This window comes from Culex quinquefasciatus, chromosome 1, assembly GCF_015732765.1.
Source record: "Culex quinquefasciatus strain JHB chromosome 1, VPISU_Cqui_1.0_pri_paternal, whole genome shotgun sequence".
In the NCBI taxonomy this organism is placed as follows: Eukaryota; Metazoa; Arthropoda; class Insecta; order Diptera; family Culicidae; genus Culex; species Culex quinquefasciatus.
Window position 1 is genome coordinate 100,900,769 of NC_051861.1, and position 20,553 is coordinate 100,921,321.

The 20,553-nt window shown below is 35.4% G+C and overlaps 1 protein-coding gene across 1 annotated transcript in view; it reads right to left on the reverse strand.

The window, feature by feature from the left end:
• Positions 1–3,026: 3,026 nt before the first annotated feature.
• The window catches only part of LOC6048478 (BLOC-1-related complex subunit 5), a 46,794-nt gene continuing 29,267 nt past the window's right edge, over positions 3,027–20,553 (reverse strand). Inside the window, exons 4-5 of the mRNA XM_038255156.1 lie at positions 3,726–3,914; positions 3,027–3,669 (exon numbers count right to left, since the gene is read on the reverse strand). Of these exons, the coding sequence (XP_038111084.1) occupies positions 3,454–3,669; positions 3,726–3,914 (405 nt within the window). The 3' untranslated portion in view covers positions 3,027–3,453. The remainder of the gene's footprint in view (positions 3,670–3,725; positions 3,915–20,553) is intronic.

The following is a 20,553-nucleotide window of genomic DNA, read 5'->3' on the forward strand; positions in this document are numbered from 1 at the left end:
AGATCCAAAACAAGATCTTAGTGTTACATCTCCATCTTTGCCTTTTTCTGAGAAAATTTCCTTTTTGGAATCAACCTAACCTGGGAACACCAAATTAGCCTAATATAAACATATTTGGAATTGCTATTTGGAAAAGGTTTTGAATAAAATTGATTAAAAAAAAAATCTTGCAATACCGCGTTTTTGATTAAATCGGAGTGCCAGCTCCTCATGGACTAAAGCTTCTAGATCGACACATATTTAAACGAAGACAGCATAGTTGTAGATTTTTAGAAGGGGTTTTTGATAGAAGAAAACTTCGCAATTCGCAATTCGCAATTTTCAGTGTAAGAACGGGCCTTGACCGATCTTATGCACTAGGTTCCCGACGAACATGCACTGCCCTTACACCTACATCTCACCCTTGCTCTGAGTCAGTACGAGCAGCACGCTAGAACACGCTTTGAGTGTTCGTGCCAGGCATGCACACCTTCTTTTCCGGTAACGCATTTTAACTCGGCCGGGGGTGGTACATTACGTAGGGTTTGATGTAAGTATAAGCGCCTAACCATTTAAAGTGTGCCTAACAACTTTCATTAAAGCAAAAACTGTTTTATTTTTAGTTTGAATTCAAAAACTAATTGTTATTTACTGTGTATTGTTTTCTGCTGAAATCTCCCCTATTGTTGAGTCGTGTTTATCTGTTGCTATTTCTTTTGTCGCGGTGTTTTGTTACAATTTTTGGTCCTAAGCATGTTATAAAAGTTTACCAAAAATACAATAGTAATATTTGTGTTAATCCTTTAACCATTCCATAAATTGAGTAAGGGCTCAAACCTCACTTGTTTGAAAAAAGGGTGAAGATTGAAAACAATAGACAGTAAAAGAGAATTTATTTTATAAAAATCAAGTATCAATAGTAAGAGAATGATGAGCGTATTTTGAAAAATAAAAATGAGAAGCTAAATGTATTAGATGTAAAATTAGACAATAGTTAATAAATAGAGATACAAAACAAGCTTAGATTATAGTAATGATAATTTATAGGACAGATTAAGAATTATTCAAATAAATAAATTCGCAATAAAATAAAAAAATATTAGGCGAATGATAAATAGACTTAATATTACTAGTACATTAAGGAAAAGTATATTTTTAAGGAAAAAAAAACAAAACAAAGTTTGTTACAGCAGTATCAATTGATAGAAAAGAGTGGAAAAGATAAGAGAATCAAAAGGTAGTAAAAATAAAATCAAATGTTGGATATTAAATAGAAGAATCAGTGAAGAATTGGGAATCAGAAGAGCAAAATAAAAATAGGAGATAGGTGGTAGCTGAGAATGAAGAAAAGAGAAACCCCGTTGTGCGATGTTTCAGGTACATCCACAGCAGTTGACTCAACATACTGCGAATCAAAACAATACCGTCTACAATCACACTTCGCTTTCCCTTTCCCACATTGACGCGCCCCTTTCTTCTAGCCGTCTCTACTCTGACCCTCGCTGGTCAAAGGTTTACGATCCGTTTCCACAGGCCACCAGCTAGGTCATCATGAAAACCAAGCCAACGTGGAGGTAAGAAAATAGGACACTCGCAAGGAACCAGAGCTATACTGTTCTGATCAAGATAATTCGGATGATCTAACAGAACTACGGATGTAGTTAGTTACGCTCCTTCCAGGATGTTCCTTACGTGGACGTCAACCGAAGAGCACGCAACAAGGTCAGTGCCATTGCATGCTCTTAGGTATCAATCCTTGGCCTGCGTTTTTGATAGAAGAAAACTTGTCAACAAATTCACAGAGTTAAGTTAGAGTTAGGTTATCGACTTAAATGTTTAATTATATAGGTTTAACCAAAATAAAAAAAGAAGGTTCTTGTCTCTGAATCATGACAATAAACTACTCTCAAATATCAAAATTTCCAAAACAAGCATATAATTTTCGTATGGGCATAAGAACCATTTCCTCATTATCAACTTAAAAAAATATTTTTTTTTTTTTGAAAATTCATTCGTGAATGTTGCCTGAAATGGTTAAATCACCATAAAAACACGGTTCAGGCCAGATTTGAGGACTGGGGCAAGATAGCACCACACTTTCTTCGGGAAAGTTTCTGAGAATTTTCTCATGTTTAACGCTATTGTGTTGCTTTGAACAAGTTTTAAACATTCAACTGAAATTAAAAATTACAAAAATTAAAATATTAAAAAGTCGATTTTTCCATACACATTAATATGAAATGAGGAGGCAATCAAACACTATCAAATTTTAGGGGGATGTTTTGAGGCACAAAAGGCACCAAGAAAACTTTGTTCTGGTTGGATTTGATATTTTTCTTTAATTTTCCATGCCCCCCCCCCACCCTTAGAGCGTGACGTACTTTATGGATGACGCCTAAACTGCAAAACAAAAACACTTTTGGCTGAGTTTTTTCAGTGAATCGTTTGTTTCCTCGTAATAGTAAATTTATCAAATAAGAAACTAAACATATAAGTGATGAAAATGTGAACTTTTCAACACTCAAATGAGTGCCATATAGAACTTTTCACTTCTGCAGGATTCTGCAGCTAGCAACAGTTACTCACTCGTTGCACCTTCTCGTACTATTCTGCTACTCTCTCTCGGTAAAAGTTCTGCAAGAGAGCAAAGAGCAAAAAGTAGAGGGATATTTTCATAAGAAGTAAATCAGCAGAAGAGAGATGGGACTGCCTGTAGAAAAGAAGGGGAACGCTGCCGATTTTGTGCAGCATTGCAGAATTTTTTTTTTATTGCAGAATTCTGCAGTTACGGGAATAGAATTAATGTCAAAACGGAATTGCATCAGGCATTTAATGTTAAGTTTCAATTTGGAACGTTAAGCTTGAAATATTACATTTTTACCTTGACTCGAGCCGTAGGACACGAACTGTTAATTAAATTTGAAGTGGTCTGGCAAAATAATGTGTTACAACACAAAACACAAACAAATAAACATTAAACAAAATTAAACTTAAAAATTTAGCATGCAACATTTTCCCAACGTTTCTATTTTTCGAAAAGATTCGAATAATTCCTGGAAAAATCGTTCTATTTATTTCCAAAAAAACTTTTTGTCGGATACGTTTGACAAGACTAGTATTCTTTTAGCACATTTTGTTTAAGAACAGTTTTGATTTTCTTCCAGGAATTGTAAGCAACACTAGCGATATTTGTATTATTTTTCAGAACTAGTTTTAGACGAAATTATGTTACCGAGTTTAATCATTCGTGTTTTCGTGAGAGAATGCATTCAGTTATAGATTGCAAATGTTCAATTTAATACTGATTTTGTCAAGATTTGCATATTTCTGCAAAAACAATCCAATCATAGTTTAACATTCTTGCTTAAGCTGAGATTTGTTCGTGCCCTAAATTGCATATTTTCCAACGTGTTAAATCTAACCCACAGCTGTAACTTTACACACTAAAAGCTAAAACCTGCCTGCCCAAAGCTCTCACTCCGTTTTCCACACGAACGGCTCCAACCGGTCCTCGAGCTCCAGCAGGTTGTTCAAGTACTCCATGCTCTCGATGTTCTGGTTCAGGATGTCGTTGCAGCGCGTCAGCTGCTGCGAAATGAGCCGCACCTTCGAGAAGGTCTCCGCGTACGACGTGTACAGCTTTTGCTTCTGCACCAGCTGTGCGAGTGCGCTGGAGATTTCCTGATCGGTCTAAAATTTCGAACAGTTTGTAATAAATAACATCAAAAAGCTTAAATTTGACAAACCTCCTTGATTTTGTTGGTGATTTGCTGCTGCTCCTGGGCGACCTGGGTGGCGCAAGTGTTAAAGTGGGACTGCAGCCGGCTGCACATGTTGACCATGTGGGCGGGTTGGAGGCGCTCGAGCACTTCCGGGTCGCGGTTCGCGGGCAGCGAGAGGGTGCCGCGCATCACCGGCAGGAACATCGGGACGCTCTGGTGGAGAGAGGGAGGGAGGAAGAGTTTAGATTTGGTGGAATTCAAATTGATTTTTTGAAGAATAAAAGTGGGAAAAGTGGATCATTGTATTGTATTGTGATCAGAGTAATTCATCTAATCATTGACCTATTTTCATTTCGACAGCTAAAGCTAAATGTCATAAAGATTATAAATTTGGTCAGGAGTTATCTACAAACAACTAACAAACTTTATTTGCATTCACTACTCATACAATCCCCACGAAAAAAGTCTTATCAATTTAGTATATTTCTTATTTATGTATATAATTAGTTTTTGTCACTTTTGTCATTGCTCCTCGTGTCTCATTGATGAGACATTCTATTGAACTGTGCACCTTGCAAAGTGCAAGAACCGCGCGAGGGCTCATTCTGAGCTGAAGAAATAACATTTTTGATGAGTCCAGTGGAAAAAAAAAGTTGCCTTTGCTTTGGTTTTGTTTAAAGTTGACCACGTAAAGAGTTTTTTTTCCAGGTTTTTGGACTTGAGTGAACATTGGCTACCGTGAAGTAGTTGGTTTTAATTTTTAAAGGTAAATATTTACAGTGAGCAGTTCTCTACGAAATCATTTTTTTTTGAATTTTGATGTTTGTATTTTTTAATCCGGCTGAAACTTTTTTGGTGCCTTCGGTATGCCCAAAGAAGCCATTTTGCATCATTAGTTTGTCCGTATAATTTTCCATACAAATTTGGCAGCTGGCCATACAAAAATGAGAGTGCATAATTGGCAAAGGGAGCGCGTGGTCGTAAAAAATATTCAGAGTGAAAAGTGATTTTTTTGTGATTTTCAAAGCCCTTCCTATATCATCGTTGATCGGAAGGCACGGCGTCAGGTGGACTGTGTTGAAATTTTTCGAGGTTTTATTTATTTGCGGTGAAAAAGCCATTTCTATATAATGATCGAAAGACGCATTGACAATTTGGATCGTCGAGTTAATAGTGGAGCAAAATAACTGTGTGTGAGTGATTGTGTGTGCTAACCAGAAAGACCTTCCCATAGCACCGTTGCTCTGAAGGCGTCGTAGCTCGAGAAGCATCGAAAAGCCAATACCTTATCCTACTAACCCCAAAAAAAATTAATCACGTGATGCTTGAAGGAGATGCTGTGGATTCAACGGTCTCAAGCGGTATCAACAGGTATATAGCGAAAAACTATGTGCTTGATGAGTCTGCTACTTCAACTATCGGACTAACATTCCTCCCTTTTGTTGAACTGCAGGCTTTTTGGGAGGGCGCCGGTATTGACTTATAAAGTAGGGATCTTCAGAGGTTAAACAGTGAACGGATGGTTGGCTCCCACTGATCATTTTTGATTTATTGTTTAACTTCAGCTGATCTGTCAAAAACGGAGTAGCAGCTCATTGGCAGTCAACCATGCTCATGCTCATGCTCATGCTCAAAATTTTCCATACAAATTTGGCTGCTGGCCATACAAAAATGATATATGAAAATTCAAAAATCTGTATCTTTTGAAGGATTTTTTTGATTGATTTGGTGTCTTCGGCAAAGTTGTAGGTATGGATATGGACTACACATTGAATATTATGCCCATTTAAAATGCTAGTCTTGATTTGAAATAATTCAAAATATTTTTTCCGAAGAGATCGGAAAATTTCACGAGTTTTTCATGTATTAAAATTGAAAATCGGACCATTATTTGCTGAGATATGGTCATTAGAAAATGGTGGGTTGTTTTGGTGAGATTAAGAAAACTTCAATTTTCGTGTTTCTTTTTCTTAAAGCGGCTCTATCTCAGCAACCCGAGGTCCAATCTTCAATGTCTCTTAGACAATTTTATAGCAAATTTTCTGAAATTAAAAAAAAAAACAAAATTTTCAGAAACGGTCACTCATGGTCACTATTTTTAAAAATTGAAAAACTGCAAATATTTCGCTTGAATCAAACTTTCGGTGGCTATATCTTGAAAACGAAGCCCTTTATCAAAAAATCTGTAGAGTACTTTTCGATTGCAAATTCAATTTTGCATTAAAAAATAATGTCAAACTTGTTTTTGCATGAAACTTCGATTTTTTCCAAAAATCACTGTTTTTCAAAAATTCACAACTCGGCGGCAGATTTTTTGAACATGTTTATCTATGGCTCAAAAGTTGCGGATTTTTGTCCCCTAAAACATATAAAAAAATCTCGAAAATCAAAAAAATACGTATTTTGGGAAATTGAGTTTTAGTGAAAAAAAAGTTAATTAAAAAATCTGCAATTTTTTTTCCGTGTACCTATTTTTTTTTCTCAAAAGTCCTCAACAATACCTACAACTTTGCCGAAGACACCAAATTGATCAGAAAATTCACTCAAAAGTTACAGCTGTTTGAATATTTACATACCATTTTTGTATGGACAGCAGCCAAAATTGAATGGAGACTTGTATGGGTGAACCAATCCAACAAGAGACGAAGTGAGGGGGAGAGTTTTGACATTTTTATGCCCGCATCTGGCCCGCCGCCTATTTCGACGGTTGTTTCCAACGACCGTGTCCAGTTAGGAACCGATCGTTCATTTTCGGGATTTTTGCAAATATTTCCGGAATTTGTTTATTTTCATCCTTTATTTTAGCCGAATCTGTTTTTTGAAAAGCTGAGGAAATATTTTTTTAACATTGTTGATCTGGTTGGTGAGATACAGTCAAAATTATGTTTTTTTGGTGAAAAATAGTTTTTCTCGGTATCATTTATTAGCCCTTAATTTTCAATTCGCGTTATCTCGGAAACTAATGGTTCGATTTTGATTAATTAAAAAATGAAAATTTTGTGAAATTTTCTGCTCATAATAATTTTTATATCTAAGAATCAAAGGTAACTTTTTCAAAGGGCTTATGGTTGTTTAAGCAACAAGTTTCAGATATAAGTTTTTTTTCCAGCACGTCTTACATTTATCCAACGCGGTTCACCAAGTACGGTTCGAAAAATCAAGTTTTGCTACGAGTTCCATACAACTATTTTTTGCAATTCTTAAAACTCCATTTGAATGGATTTCGAGGCTTTGTATCGAAAAATATGATGTTTCGGTACTGTTCATTTCGGTAGCAAAAAGTAGGCCGTTTAGTCGTTTGAGAATTACAGGAAAAGTAAGCAATTTCAATACTGATTAGAAAAAATCATTTTATTTGAGCTTTTTCAAATGTTAAGCTAGATTTTTTAATTTGAATTGACTAATCAGACTGACACCCGGTACCAGATTTTGCAAAATCTTAAACTTAAACGAAAAAGTTGCCTCTTACAAAAAACACTTAAATTCTAATGATTTTTGTATAAATCCGAACCTGCTGAAATGATTTTTAACACCCGATTGCACTCAAACTTCCATTAAAATGTTGAATTAAAAAAAAACGATTTTGAAAGGGATTTCGAAAAACTTTAGAAAACATTTACAATAGCCTTATAAAAATCGGTAACGTTTTTTTTCTAAAATTTGCATTGATTCTATTGTTATATCAAAAGGAGTAAAATAATGGAGAAAAAAATAACTTACCAATCTCAGTAATGACGAATCGAAACTAACATTGTTTGCGTAAGAAATTTCAACTTTTATCAAAAACACTTGAATTTTTGCATGGTATTCCACGGGCACTTGTACTGTTCCTTAAGTATCTCATCAAGATGTAGTTTGAACATGTTTACTATCACAAATGTGACAAAATATGAAAACTTTTAAATCTTATCAGACTGCAAACTGTAAGTTGATGAGCGCCAAAAAAAGTTTTGGATGTGAGTTTTCACTTTGTTTTTTGAAATTAATCATTTTAAAATATGAACTACATGTTTATCATATCGCACTCTCACAGTACTTCAACTTTAGAAAAATCTTCCCCAACGTTGTTACATGCTGCCGGTCACTACCAAACTGAAACTGACATAGTACAAGAAGCAACCTCGGCAGGTGCGGATTTTTTAGCTGAAAGAACACGTTTCGATGAGTCCAGTGAAAAATGTAAACTTTGCTTTTTGTTGTTGCTTAAGTTGACCACGTAAAGATTTTTTCGGGTTATTGTACTCAATAAACTTTGTGTACCGTGATGTGATCGGATTTGGAATTGAAGTTAAAATTTTGGGGTAAGCTGATTTTAATTGATTGAAACACATTTGACTTTTTTTCAAATAATTTTAAAATTAAAAGCTAGTTTTGGATATTTTTACATAATTCGAAAGTTGCTTTAGTTTGCTTCCTATCTATTCTTTTTCAAATCTATAACTGAAATATGAGTGTAGCTGATTGATTGCTCCATTTTGATGAGTTAAACGCCAGTGTTAGCACATTCAGAGCATTTAAACACCCACTGTAGAACGGCTTTTGAGTTTTGAAGCTTGATTGAAATCAGGTTTAGCTCAGTTTCCATCGTGTGTGATTCATCGACTGACTTATTTGGTAATCTGCTTTATTATATTTGTTTCAGTTTTTTCAGTTTCATTTCTCGAAAATCAGGTAACTTTCACCTTTACTTTTTTTGAAGTAACTTATCACTGACATCGACAAGTTGAAGCAGTTTTGTACGACTTTTTACAAATTGATAATCATTGCCTACTCCCACATAAGGCACGCTTAAATATATCACCCCGACCCCGCTAAATCGCAATTTCCATTCAATAAATCAGAATTTTTTTTTTTTTTGAATTGAATATACTTTATTGAATCTTTCATATAATAATTACATTTGGTTTACATAATAAGTGGTCAGCTGTGGCTCTTCAGCTTTAGTTTGCTTTTCGTGATTTAAACACTGTTCATTTTCTTAACTTTAAAAGTATATGATTTATCATTTTTGTAACACTAGGTACAACGAGGAAAAAAAAATTAAGAAAACATAACCTAACTTAAAACTAACTTAATCTTACCATAAACTAAACCAATCCTTGAATCAAGGGGTATTCAGATATAGCACATTTTTCCCTGAATTTCAAACATTTTTCTTGAATTTTCTGATCCAACATTTTTACTTCTGCTAATTCATGAACCTCACTTGATCTTGTCCAGCCAGGAACATTCAAAACCATTTTGAGTACCTTGTTTTGGACACGCTGGAGCTTCAATTTATGAGTTCTAGCGCAACACTCCCAAACAGGTACTGCATACTCAATAACGGGGTAAATTATTTGTTTGTAAACTGCTAACTTATTTTTCAAAGAAAGCTTTGATTTTCTGTTAATTAAAGGATACAAACACCTGATGAGAATGCTGCACTTGTTCAATATTTTATCTACATGCTGCCGAAACAATAGTTTCGAGTCAAGTATGAGACCTAAATAGACAACTTCCTTTGACCAGGGTATCGAAACATCATTCATTTTATCAAAACATCATCCTTTGGGGCAAATCTGGCCGATTTGGAAAGTGGAAAAATGATGGTTTGAGTTTTGGCTGCATTTATGCGAATTTTCCAGTCGCCAAAGTATTCGGAAAGAACGTCAAGACCCTTCTGAAGGCGGCCAACTAAATATCTGGTTATTTTACCCTTATAAATAACGGCAGTGTCATCAGCAAAAAGTGACAACACACCATTACCAGGAAGAGTAGGCAAATCAGATGTAAAAATATTGTACAGAAGTGGGCCAAGAATACTTCCTTGGGGAACCCCATCAATGTTGAATAATCCAGAAGCAATCCCATTCAGAAAAACCCTGAACGATCTCTCCGAAAGATAGTGCTGGATAATTTTGATAAGATACATTGGAAAACCGTATAAATACAGTTTATGTATCAAACCATCATGCCAAACATTGTCAAAAGCCTTCTCAACATCCAACAAAGCCATAGCAGTTGATTTAGACTCAAGCTTGTTCTGCTTGATGATTTTAGTTACTCTCGTAAGCTGATGAGCAGTATTATGCCCCTTTCGGAAGCCAAACTGCTCATTCAAAATTATATTATTATCGTTGGTAAAATCCAAAAGCCTTGAATAGATGACCTTCTCAAAGAGTTTGGACAGACTACTCAAAAGACTTATGGGACGATAACTTATTGGTGATGTTGGATCTTTTTGAGGCTTCAAAATTGGTATGACTTTGCCCAGCTTCCAATTGGTGGGGAAGTAACCAAGTTGCAAACATTTATTGAAAATATTGGCTAGATGTTGAAAGAACTGATCACTCTGTTTTTCAACACTAGATTAAAATGTTATCAAAGCCTGGAGCTTTCATATTTTCATTTGTTTAACTGCAACTTTGACTTCCTCACCAGAAACATGGGAATCTGCAGGAAATTCAAAGGTAGAGTCATTGATTGTTGAAATACTATTGGCAACTGATGTTTCTTTACGGCTGGTCATGGAAGCGCCAAGATTATGTGAACTAACAAAATGAAGCCCAAGTGCATTTGCCTTTTCCTCGGATGTAATCAAACGATAATCCTCAACAATAAGAGGAGGAATCGGCTTTGGTTTGTTTTTAAGAACTTTTGAAAGTTTCCAAAATGGTTTTGAATAATTCCCCAGCTGGCTTACATGTTTTGAAAATTCTTGATTTCTGATATTGTCAAGTCGGTCTTGTATGATTTTGTTCAAATTGTTCAAGGAAATCTTTTTGTCATAGTCCCCAGTCCGTTGATATTGTCTCCTATAAACATTCCTAAGTCTAATCAAATGTTTAGTATCTACGTCAATATCAGTTACCTTAAAATTAACAGGAACCTCCCGAACGTTGGCAGCCTCTGCTTGGTTGATAGCCTGCTGGATCACCTCCAGCGAACGATCAATATCGGTAGAAGTTTCCGGGTGTTGATCATAGTCGATGTTGCTGTCGACCACTTGCTGAAACTGCTGCCAGTCAACGTTGTGGTAATCTTTCCGGGTTGGTTGGCGCTGCGGAGTAACGGAAGCTCCAACCTCCACAACCACCGGGTAGTGATCAGAACTCAACTCTTCAAACACCTCAGGATGAGCCACGTTCTCAGCCATATTGGTAATGAAGAAGTCGATGATTGAGTGATTCCCAGACCGAGCCACCCTCGTTGGACGATCCGGACTCACAACGTTGTAGTATCCGTTTTGCAGATCGTTGTGCAGAATCACTCCGTTCCGATTCCTCCTGCTGTTGCCCCAAACTTCATGCTTCGCGTTGAGGTCACCAGCGATGATGTACTTTGCGCTTCGCCGTGTCAGCTTCTGGATATCGCTCTTCAGTTTTGCTGCTGAACCATCTCTGGAATTCACCTGACGTGGGCAGTATGCAGCAATGAAGAGTACTGGGCCAACCGAAGTGGGAATTTCCACCCCAACGGCCTCGATGATGTCCAGCTTGAAGTGTGGCAGCCGGCGTGGCTTGAGATCACGATGAACAGCGACAAGCACACCTCCTCCTCCAGAGGTGGTCCTATCGAGCTGCGTCGCGATCTTGTAGTTTTGCAGATAAACTTTTTCACCGGGCTTCAGATGAGTTTCCGTGATGGCAGCTACGTCGATCTCCTTCTCGCGAAGAAAATCCACCAGCTCTAGGTTCTTCCTCCTAATGGAGCAAGCGTTCCAATTCAGCAGCTTGAGGGACCTACGATCCATACTGGATGACGAACGAGGTCAGCACTTCAATCTGCTGGGTCTTGGTTTTGCATCCACGCAGTGCAGCGGACATCTGTTTGAAAATATTGAGGAGTTCGGTTGAGGTGTAAAGATCATTACCATTTTCCTCAACTGCGGGTTCTTGGGCTGGTCTTGGCTCCTGGCTGAAGCCCGGTGGTGGCGGTCTCGGCTCCTGGCTGGAACCCGGCCGTGGATGATTCATCTCAGCTCTCTTCCTGGGATCCAACGGCAACGGTGCCAAGTTCGGGACCTGGCGTCGCGGTTGAAGAGGTGGAAATTTTGCTCCACCAGGGCTGGAGGAGTTCTACGACGCTGAGGCTGATTCTTCGTCGATGCTTGCTGCCGAATTTTCACGAACTCAGCTCTCTTGGGGCACTTTCGGTCGGTTGACGAGTGCTCACCGTTGCAGTTGAGGCACTTCACCAGCGAATCTTGGATGCACTGGGATGTGATGTGCGCATCAGTACCACATTTGGCGCAACGACGCTTCAGGTGGCAGTTCTTACCTCCGTGCCCGAAGCCCAGGCAGTTGAAGCATTGTGTGACGTCACGGTGCACTGGTCGGTATCGCTCCCACGACACGATAATGTTGAAAACCGCTCGAATCGCCTTCAGCTCAGGAAGCGTCGTCGATCCCTTAGCCAAATGCAGCAGGTAGAGCTGGTCACGGTACTTGATGTCTTTGTTGCGTCGGCTCATTTTGTGCACGGCCAACACATCCAGTTTCAAAACTTTTAGCTCGGCAGCTAATTCCTCCACTGGCATGTCGTACAGACCTCTGACGACGATTTTGAACGGCTTATCCATGACGACATCATGGGTAAAGTACTCCGCCTCGTTTTCGGTCAAGAAATCCTTGACCAGTTGATAGTGCTGCCTGGATTGCACCAGCACCTTAAATCCGTCCTGACACAGACGAATGTTGCCTAGGACTTTCCCAGACTTGATGAGTTCAACCAGCCCCGCTCGAAAGTCGATCGTTGCTGCTGATTGCCTCACATAAAAGGAGGCAGTTTCTCCTTTCGCTGTTTCACTTCATTCTCCTTTGCTTCCGCTACCTGGTCCTCGTCAGGCAGTCCAGCGAACTTGTTGTTCTTCAATAGCTGCTCCTCGTGCGACGAAGAGTTCTCCTCCTCCTCATCCATCGGTACAGTACCGTCGCTCTTTTTCGTCTTTTTGTTGTTCGATGTCACTTCCAAAAGCACCTTCCTTTTGAAATCCCGGTTTTGGCCATCAGTTGAGGCCTCAACCTTCCTTTTGGAAATTCCCACTTTTTTGCCTGCTTGAGCCGCAGGTAGGGCAATATTGCCGGCGTTTTGCGCCGGGACGCGACGAGTCATGTTGATTCAGACAACCTTCACCAACGAATGCTCGGATAACAATGATTCAATAAATCAGTATTACAAGTAACGATACTTTTTTCGGTTTAGTGCAAGCAGTAAATCACACCCGATCTGTCGACCCCAAAAAGGTCGCGCGATGATGCCCACCACAAATCAAGATATTTCCACGGGCTTCATTGCGCAATACTTGCAACGAACTTGCAACTGTAAAGCCGGGTGGTGGCAGAAGCGAATTTGCATTAAAGTTCGACACCTTCACGAAACAGGCCCTTTTGGAGAATACAGTGCAATTTTGCTAGCTTGCCAAAAAAACAACTCTCTCATGATTCTTATTTTTCTTATTTTTGTCATTTTTGTCATTTTTGTCATTTTTGTCATTTTTGTCACTTTTGTCATTTTTGTCGTTTTTGTCATTTTTGTCATTTTTGTCATTTTTGTCGTTTTTGTGATTTTTGCCATTTTTGTGATTTTTGTCATTTTTGTCATTTTGGTCATTTTTGTCATTTTTGTCATTTTTGTCATTTTTGTCATTTTTGTCATTTTTGTCATTTTGTCATTTTGTCATTTTGTCTTTTTGTCATTTTTGTCATTTTGTCGTTTTGTCATTTTGTCATTTTTGTCATTTTGTCGTTTTTGTCATTTTGTCATTTTGTCATTTTTGTCATTTTTGTCATTTTTGTCATTTTGTCGTTTTTGTCATTTTGTCATTTTGTCATTTTTGTCGTTTTTGTCATTTTGTCGTTTTTGTCATTTTGTCATTTTGTCATTTTTGTCATTTTGTCATTTTTGTCATTTTTGTCATTTTTGTCATTTTTGTCACTTTTGTCATTTTTGTCGTTTTTGTCATTTTTGTCATTTTTGTCATTTTTGTCATTTTTGTCATTTTTGTCATTTTTGTCATTTTTGTCATTTTTGTCATTTTTGTCGTTTTTGTGATTTTTGCCATTTTTGTGATTTTTGTCATTTTTGTCATTTTTGTCATTTTTGTCATTTTTGTCATTTTTGTCATTTTTGTCATTTTTGTCATTTTTGTCATTTTTGTCATTTTTGTCATTTTTGTCATTTTTGTCATTTTTGTCATTTTTGTCATTTTTGTCATTTTTGTCATTTTTGTCATTTTTGTCATTTTTGTCATTTTTGTCATTTTTGTCATTTTTGTCATTTTTGTCACTTTTGTCGTTTTTGTCGTTTTTGTCATTTTTGTCATTTTCGTCATTTTTGTCATTTTTGTCATTATTGTCATTTTTGTCGTTTTTTGTGATTTTTGCCATTTTTGTGATTTTTGTGATTTTTGTCATTTTTGTCATTTTTGTCATTTTTGTCATTTTTGTCGTTTTTGTCATTTTTGTCGTTTTTGTCATTTTTGTCATTTTTGTCGTTTTTGTCATTTTTGTCGTTTTTGTCATTTTTGTCATTTTTGTCATTTTTGTCATTTTTGTCATTTTTGTCATTTTTGTCGTTTTTGTCATTTTTGTCATTTTTGTCATTTTTGTCATTTTTGTCGTTTTTGTCATTTTGTCATTTTTGTCATTTTTGTCATTTTGTCATTTTTGTCATTTTGTCATTTTTGTCATTTTTGTCATTTTGTCATTTTTGTCATTTTTGTCATTTTTGTCATTTTGTCATTTTGTCATTTTGTCATTTTTGTCATTTTTGTCATTTTGTCGTTTTGTGATTTTTGCCATTTTTGTGATTTTTGTGATTTTTGCCATTTTGTGATTTTGTGATTTTTGTCATTTTGTCATTTTTGTCATTTTGTCATTTTGTCATTTTTGTCATTTTGTCATTTTGTCATTTTTGTCATTTTTGTCATTTTTGTCATTTTTGTCATTTTGTCATTTTTGTCATTTTGTCATTTTGTCATTTTGTCATTTTTGTCATTTTTGTCATTTTTGTCATTTTGTCATTTTGTCATTTTTGTCATTTTGTCATTTTTGTCATTTTAGTCATTTTTGTCAATTTTGTCATTTTTGTCATTTTTGTCATTTTTGTCATTTTGTCATTTTTGTCATTTTGTCATTTTTGTCATTTTTGTCATTTTGTCATTTTGTCGTTTTTGTCATTTTTGTCATTTTCGTCATTTTGTCATTTTGTCATTATTGTCATTTTGTCGTTTTTGTGATTTTGCCATTTTGTGATTTTGTCATTTTTGTCATTTTTGTCATTTTGTCATTTTGTCGTTTTTGTCATTTTTGTCGTTTTTGTCATTTTGTCATTTTGTCGTTTTTGTCATTTTTGTCATTTTGTCATTTTTGTCATTTTGTCATTTTTGTCATTTTGTCATTTTTGTCATTTTTGTCATTTTGTCATTTTTGTCATTTTGTCAGTTTTGTCATTTTTGTCATTTTTGTCATTTTTGTCATTTTTGTCATTTTTGTCACTTTTGTCATTTTTGTCATTTTGTCATTTTGTCATTTTTGTCATTTTGTCATTTTGTCATTTTGTCATTTTGTCATTTTGTCATTTTGTCATTTTTGTCATTTTTGTCGTTTTGTGATTTTGCCATTTTTGTGATTTTTGTCATTTTTGTCATTTTTGTCATTTTTGTCATTTTGTCATTTTTGTCGTTTTTGTCATTTTTGTCATTTTTGTCATTTTTGTCATTTTTGTCATTTTTGTCATTTTTGTCATTTTTGTCATTTTTGTCATTTTTGTCATTTTTGTCATTTTTGTCATTTTTGTCATTTTTGTCATTTTTGTCATTTTTGTCATTTTGACAATGACTGTCAAAATATCGAGATTAGACTGTAATTGCATCAAAGGGTACCATGCCGTGGGAGAGTCGGTGTCTAACCCACTGTTGTTGTTGTTTTCATTGTAGTTGCAGTTTCAGCTTGACAAAGAAGATCATTATCGCCCGCCTCTGGAGGGTGCGCGCTCTAGCTGTCATTTACCAATCGACACAACAAGAATGAAGTACTTTGCATGACATTTACTCCCGCTAGCTTGCTTTGACTAGAAGAAAACAACGCAGGAGAGAACGAAAAGATAGCAGCGCGGAGGCGGCTTTGATCAGGCTCAAGTGACACGGAAAGTCGCGAAAGCTGGACGTTTGATGTTTCGATGCCATAATGGCGGATGCTATAAAAGGTGGTTGCTTCGATCTAAGGGTTTCGTTTGATGATTTTCACCACAAAAATTTCAGTGTTTTCTCACTGATCGTGAAGTTTGCGACCGTTTGAAATGTTCCAATGCCGGAGCAACCGGCTGGCAGCTCCGGACAAGGTCGTAAATCTGCCTACACAAACCGGCTGAGCATTCGCGGTCCAGATTGTAGGTGTAAGACTCTTGTGTGTGTTTTTGTTGCTTTGTCGTTAAATAGATCGCATTACACTCGGGAGAAACAGAACATAAATTTGTACTGAGTGCAACAAATGATTGCCATAAACGTTCACCAAATTCCAAACTGAATGGAAAATTCACATAAAATTAGTGCATTCACGATCAAGCAAACAAGCGCTTCGACGGCGGGTGTTCAACCGAACGCGCTGTATTACAACATGACTTTTGCTGGAAGGCATTAATTCACAGTAAGGTACACATACAACATCTCCCACCTCCGCCATGCAACATCAGGAATTTTGATCAGTCACGCGATCTGAGCGCCTCTAAGTTCGAAGGGATTGCGTGCTGAAAATTTTGACATTAGCGTCGAATCAGAAAGTAAAAGCTTGAATTTTTTAACAGTTGTGTAACGGGTTTTAAATTTAGTCACGTTTTTGTTTCAGCAATCGATTGAAAAGTCAAAATCTCCAAATTCTTTAAAACCTATAAAAATTTTCTATAAACTTGTCCCCAAAACAATAATCCCCTCGACGTTAAATATTGATTGAGATATTTTCATAAAACAGAGCCTCACTCGAAGTGGTTGCGAGTTATGAGTTTACTCGCGGAAGCCAGCTTTTCAGTATTCAATTTTTGTTTAATCAAACGTGTTCCACTAATTGATGTCGGCTTACTGCTGAGCACATCAAAGGCTTACGAGGCAAAATTAGCTCAATTCTATCCAGGCTCGTAGCGAGGGTAGCAGTAACTTGATATTGAAATTTTAACAAATTTATAAGAAATTTAAAAGCAAAAAGCAAAAAGCAAAAAGCAAAAAGCAAAAAGCAAAAAGCAAAAAGCAAAAAGCAAAAAGCAAAAAGCAAAAAGCAAAAAGCAAAAAGCAAAAAGCAAAAAGCAAAAGCAAAAGCAAAAGCAAAAGCAAAAGCAAAAAGCAAAAACAAAAAGCTAAATTTTGTAATTTTGTATTTTTTTAATTTTGTAATTTTGTAATTTTGTAATTTTTGTAATTTTTGTAATTTTTGTAATTTTTGTAATTTTGTAATTTTTGTAATTTTGTAATTTTTGTAATTTTGTAATTTTTGTAATTTTTGTAATTTTTGTATTTTTGTAATTTTGTAATTTTGTAATTTTTGTAATTTTGTAATTTTGTAATTTTTGTAATTTTTGTAATTTTGTAATTTTTGTAATTTTTGTAATTTTGTAATTTTTGTAATTTTGTAATTTTGTAATTTTGTAATTTTTGTAATTTTGTAATTTTGTAATTTTGTAATTTTGTAATTTTGTAATTTTGTAATTTTGTAATTTTTGTAATTTTTGTAATTTTGTAATTTTTGTAATTTTTGTAATTTTTGTAATTTTTGTAATTTTGTAATTTTGTAATTTTTGTAATTTTTGTAATTTTTGTAATTTTTGTAATTTTTGTAATTTTTGTAATTTTTGTAATTTTTGTAATTTTTGTAATTTTTGTAATTTTTGTAATTTTTGTAATTTTTGTAATTTTTGTAATTTTTGTAATTTTTGTATTTTTGTAATTTTTGTAATTTTTGTAATTTTTGTAATTTTTGTAATTTTGTAATTTTTGTAATTTTTGTAATTTTTGTAATTTTTGTAATTTTGTAATTTTGTAATTTTGTAATTTTGTAATTTTGTAATTTTTGTAATTTTGTAATTTTGTAATTTTGTAATTTTGTAATTTTGTAATTTTGTAATTTTGTAATTTTTGTAATTTTTGTATTTTTTGTATTTTTTGTAATTTTTGTAATTTTTGTAATTTTTGTAATTTTTGTAATTTTTTTTAAGGCTAAAAGACTAATAGTCTAAAAGTCTAAAAGTCTAAAAGTCTAAAAGTCTAAAAGTCTAAAAGTCTTAAAGTCTAAAAGTCTAAAAGTCTAAAAGTCTAAAAGTCTTCAAGTCTAAAAGTCTAAAAGTCTAAAGTCTAAAAGTCTAAAAGTCTGAAATACTTTAAAGTTAAAAGTCTAAAAGTTTACAACTCTACAAGTCCACAAATATTGAGTATATCAATTTTGAGGACTTTCTTTTGAATAATGTTTCTTATTTTAAATAATGATTCTCTTCATCACTGCCATAATTATCAAATTTTCTTTTATTCATGACGCAACGCGGTCGCGGCGTTTTCTTCTGGTTCTGCGCGCGATTCACAGTTGAATCACTCCTGTCCCATTGGCCACATTTCCAATGGTTATTTTATTAGATTTCTTTTATTGAGGCACCGCAAAACCGATTTTCTTCACCCAATCAGGCTAAGATTGGACGGAGAAAGGAAAGTGGGAAAGAGAGAGAGAGAAAAAGTGCAATATTTGACGATTGGACGGCGAGCGACGAACCGTGATCGAAAGGAGGCAGGGTTGTCAAAAATTAAATAAAAAAATCTAAAATCTAATAATATTCTTTCAAAATGTAAAAAAAAGTTTTTAAAAATTATAAATTTGTCAAGCAACATTTAACCATCATCAGCTTAACTAGTATTCATTAATTTTCAATTTTAGATCTTGCAAATTTATTTTTACCATCCCTGTCAAGCATCAACACTAAAATTTAATTCAACGATGCGCTCGTTGATCGTCAGTTTGATTGAGCAGAGCGTGTGCAGTAGTGTCGAGAAGTAGGAACAAAAAAAGAAACGAAGTCAACCCAGCTGGACTGGGCTGCGGCAGAAGCACACAGACACAAAAACTCACAAGTCTCGCTCTGTTCGGTAGCTTCGGTAATAACATTTGCATGGTTAATACCTATATTTTCGATTTCGTTGGTTCCTTTCATTCGCTGCCTGTTTCGCGCGATGTTGTTCTTTTCACTGCGAAGTAGGAATGTGTGGAGATCAACCTATTGGCAGTTGCTGGTGATGCCATCCGATGTATGTTTTGATATTATTTTAGTTGAAGGATTTATAAAATAATAGAAAAGTTTTATCATTGATGTTTCAATTGACCCACTTTTCAAAAGTGCAAACACTCTATTCCACTTGCTCTACACCCAAAACTGGCAGCGCTAGTCCGAGAGAATGATGGTCTCGAGTCGAGAGAATAGTGGTACCATTTACGGATGCAGAGAACACAGCTCGAGATGGGCGATAGAACTATTCTCTCGAGGTTCATTTGCAAAAAAAAGTTCATCCGTCAAACAAAAAGCCAAAAGTGTCGACAACGGGAATCGAACCAGAGACCTTTGACAAACCAATCCAATGACTTAGCTGCCTTGGCCACCACAGCTTGGTGACCAAGGAGAAGTCAGAAGTCGATGTATCACACTTGTTGGAGATTTATTGATTCAACTAACGAATGAACTCATTTGTTATGATGGTGTGAGTTGGTACCATTATTCTATCGATTTTGGCACTGAGCCCTCAATAAATTTTGAGAGAACGATTATCTCGACTCTGAATTTTGGGTGTAGTGACAGCTCACGTTGAGTGCGAGTGGGATAAGCTTCTTGTTTACATCCAAGGATCCGTCCTGTTGAAAATTGAATACGGAATTAGTAAATACTTTTTTTTATTAGGTCCTATAAACATATAAGACAATAGGTTATATGACCTTTTTTAAAAAAACAAAAACTCTGGAATCAACTTAATTGTATTTTTCAATCATGAGTATAACAATAACTGTTTTGCCTTCCTCACTGAGGTAAGGCTATAATCCTGCTCTATAATTGAAATTTTTATTTAAAGCTCGAAAACCCAACTTGATGTATACATATCGACTCAGAATCGAAAACTGAACAAATGTCTGTGTGTATGTGTCAATCTCAGCACTGGCTGAACCGATTTTGACCAAACCAGTCGTATTCGACTTGGTTTATGGTCCCATACGGTGCTATTGAATTGTTTTAAGTTTCGATAAGTAGTTCATAAGTTATGTATAAAAATGTGTTTTTGAATATTTTCGGAAGTTGAATAAATGGCAGTAAACTGAATCAAACATCATCATGTTATACATCGTTAGTTAGGTAATTGAAAGACCTTTCCAAGTCCAAAACATTGATAATCTGGCAACCCTGTCTCGAGTTATGACCACTTAAGTGATAATTATGTACTTTTTTGTAGCCGGATCTCACTTGAATGTATGTAAACAATGTCCGGATCCATCATCCGACCCATCGTTGGTAAGGTAATCAAAAGACCTTTCCAACGAGTCTAAAACATTGAAGATCTAGCAACCCTGTCTCAAGCTATGACCACTTAAGATGCCACTTATAAGCCCTTTAGTGATATGTGTGTTTTTTGTATTCCGGAACTTAACAAAATCAGATGAAATTTGTGTCCAAACCCTTCATATCACCCATTGTTGGAAAAGAGTGAGGAAGGCACCAACCACATAGGTGGATTAAGTTAGTTTTTATTATAAAAGTTGCCGTAAGTATCGTAAAAATTAACAATGAATCACAAATACTATAATTTAATGTACTTAACTGAAAAATGTTTAAAGTGATCATGTTTGAAGCGATGCGT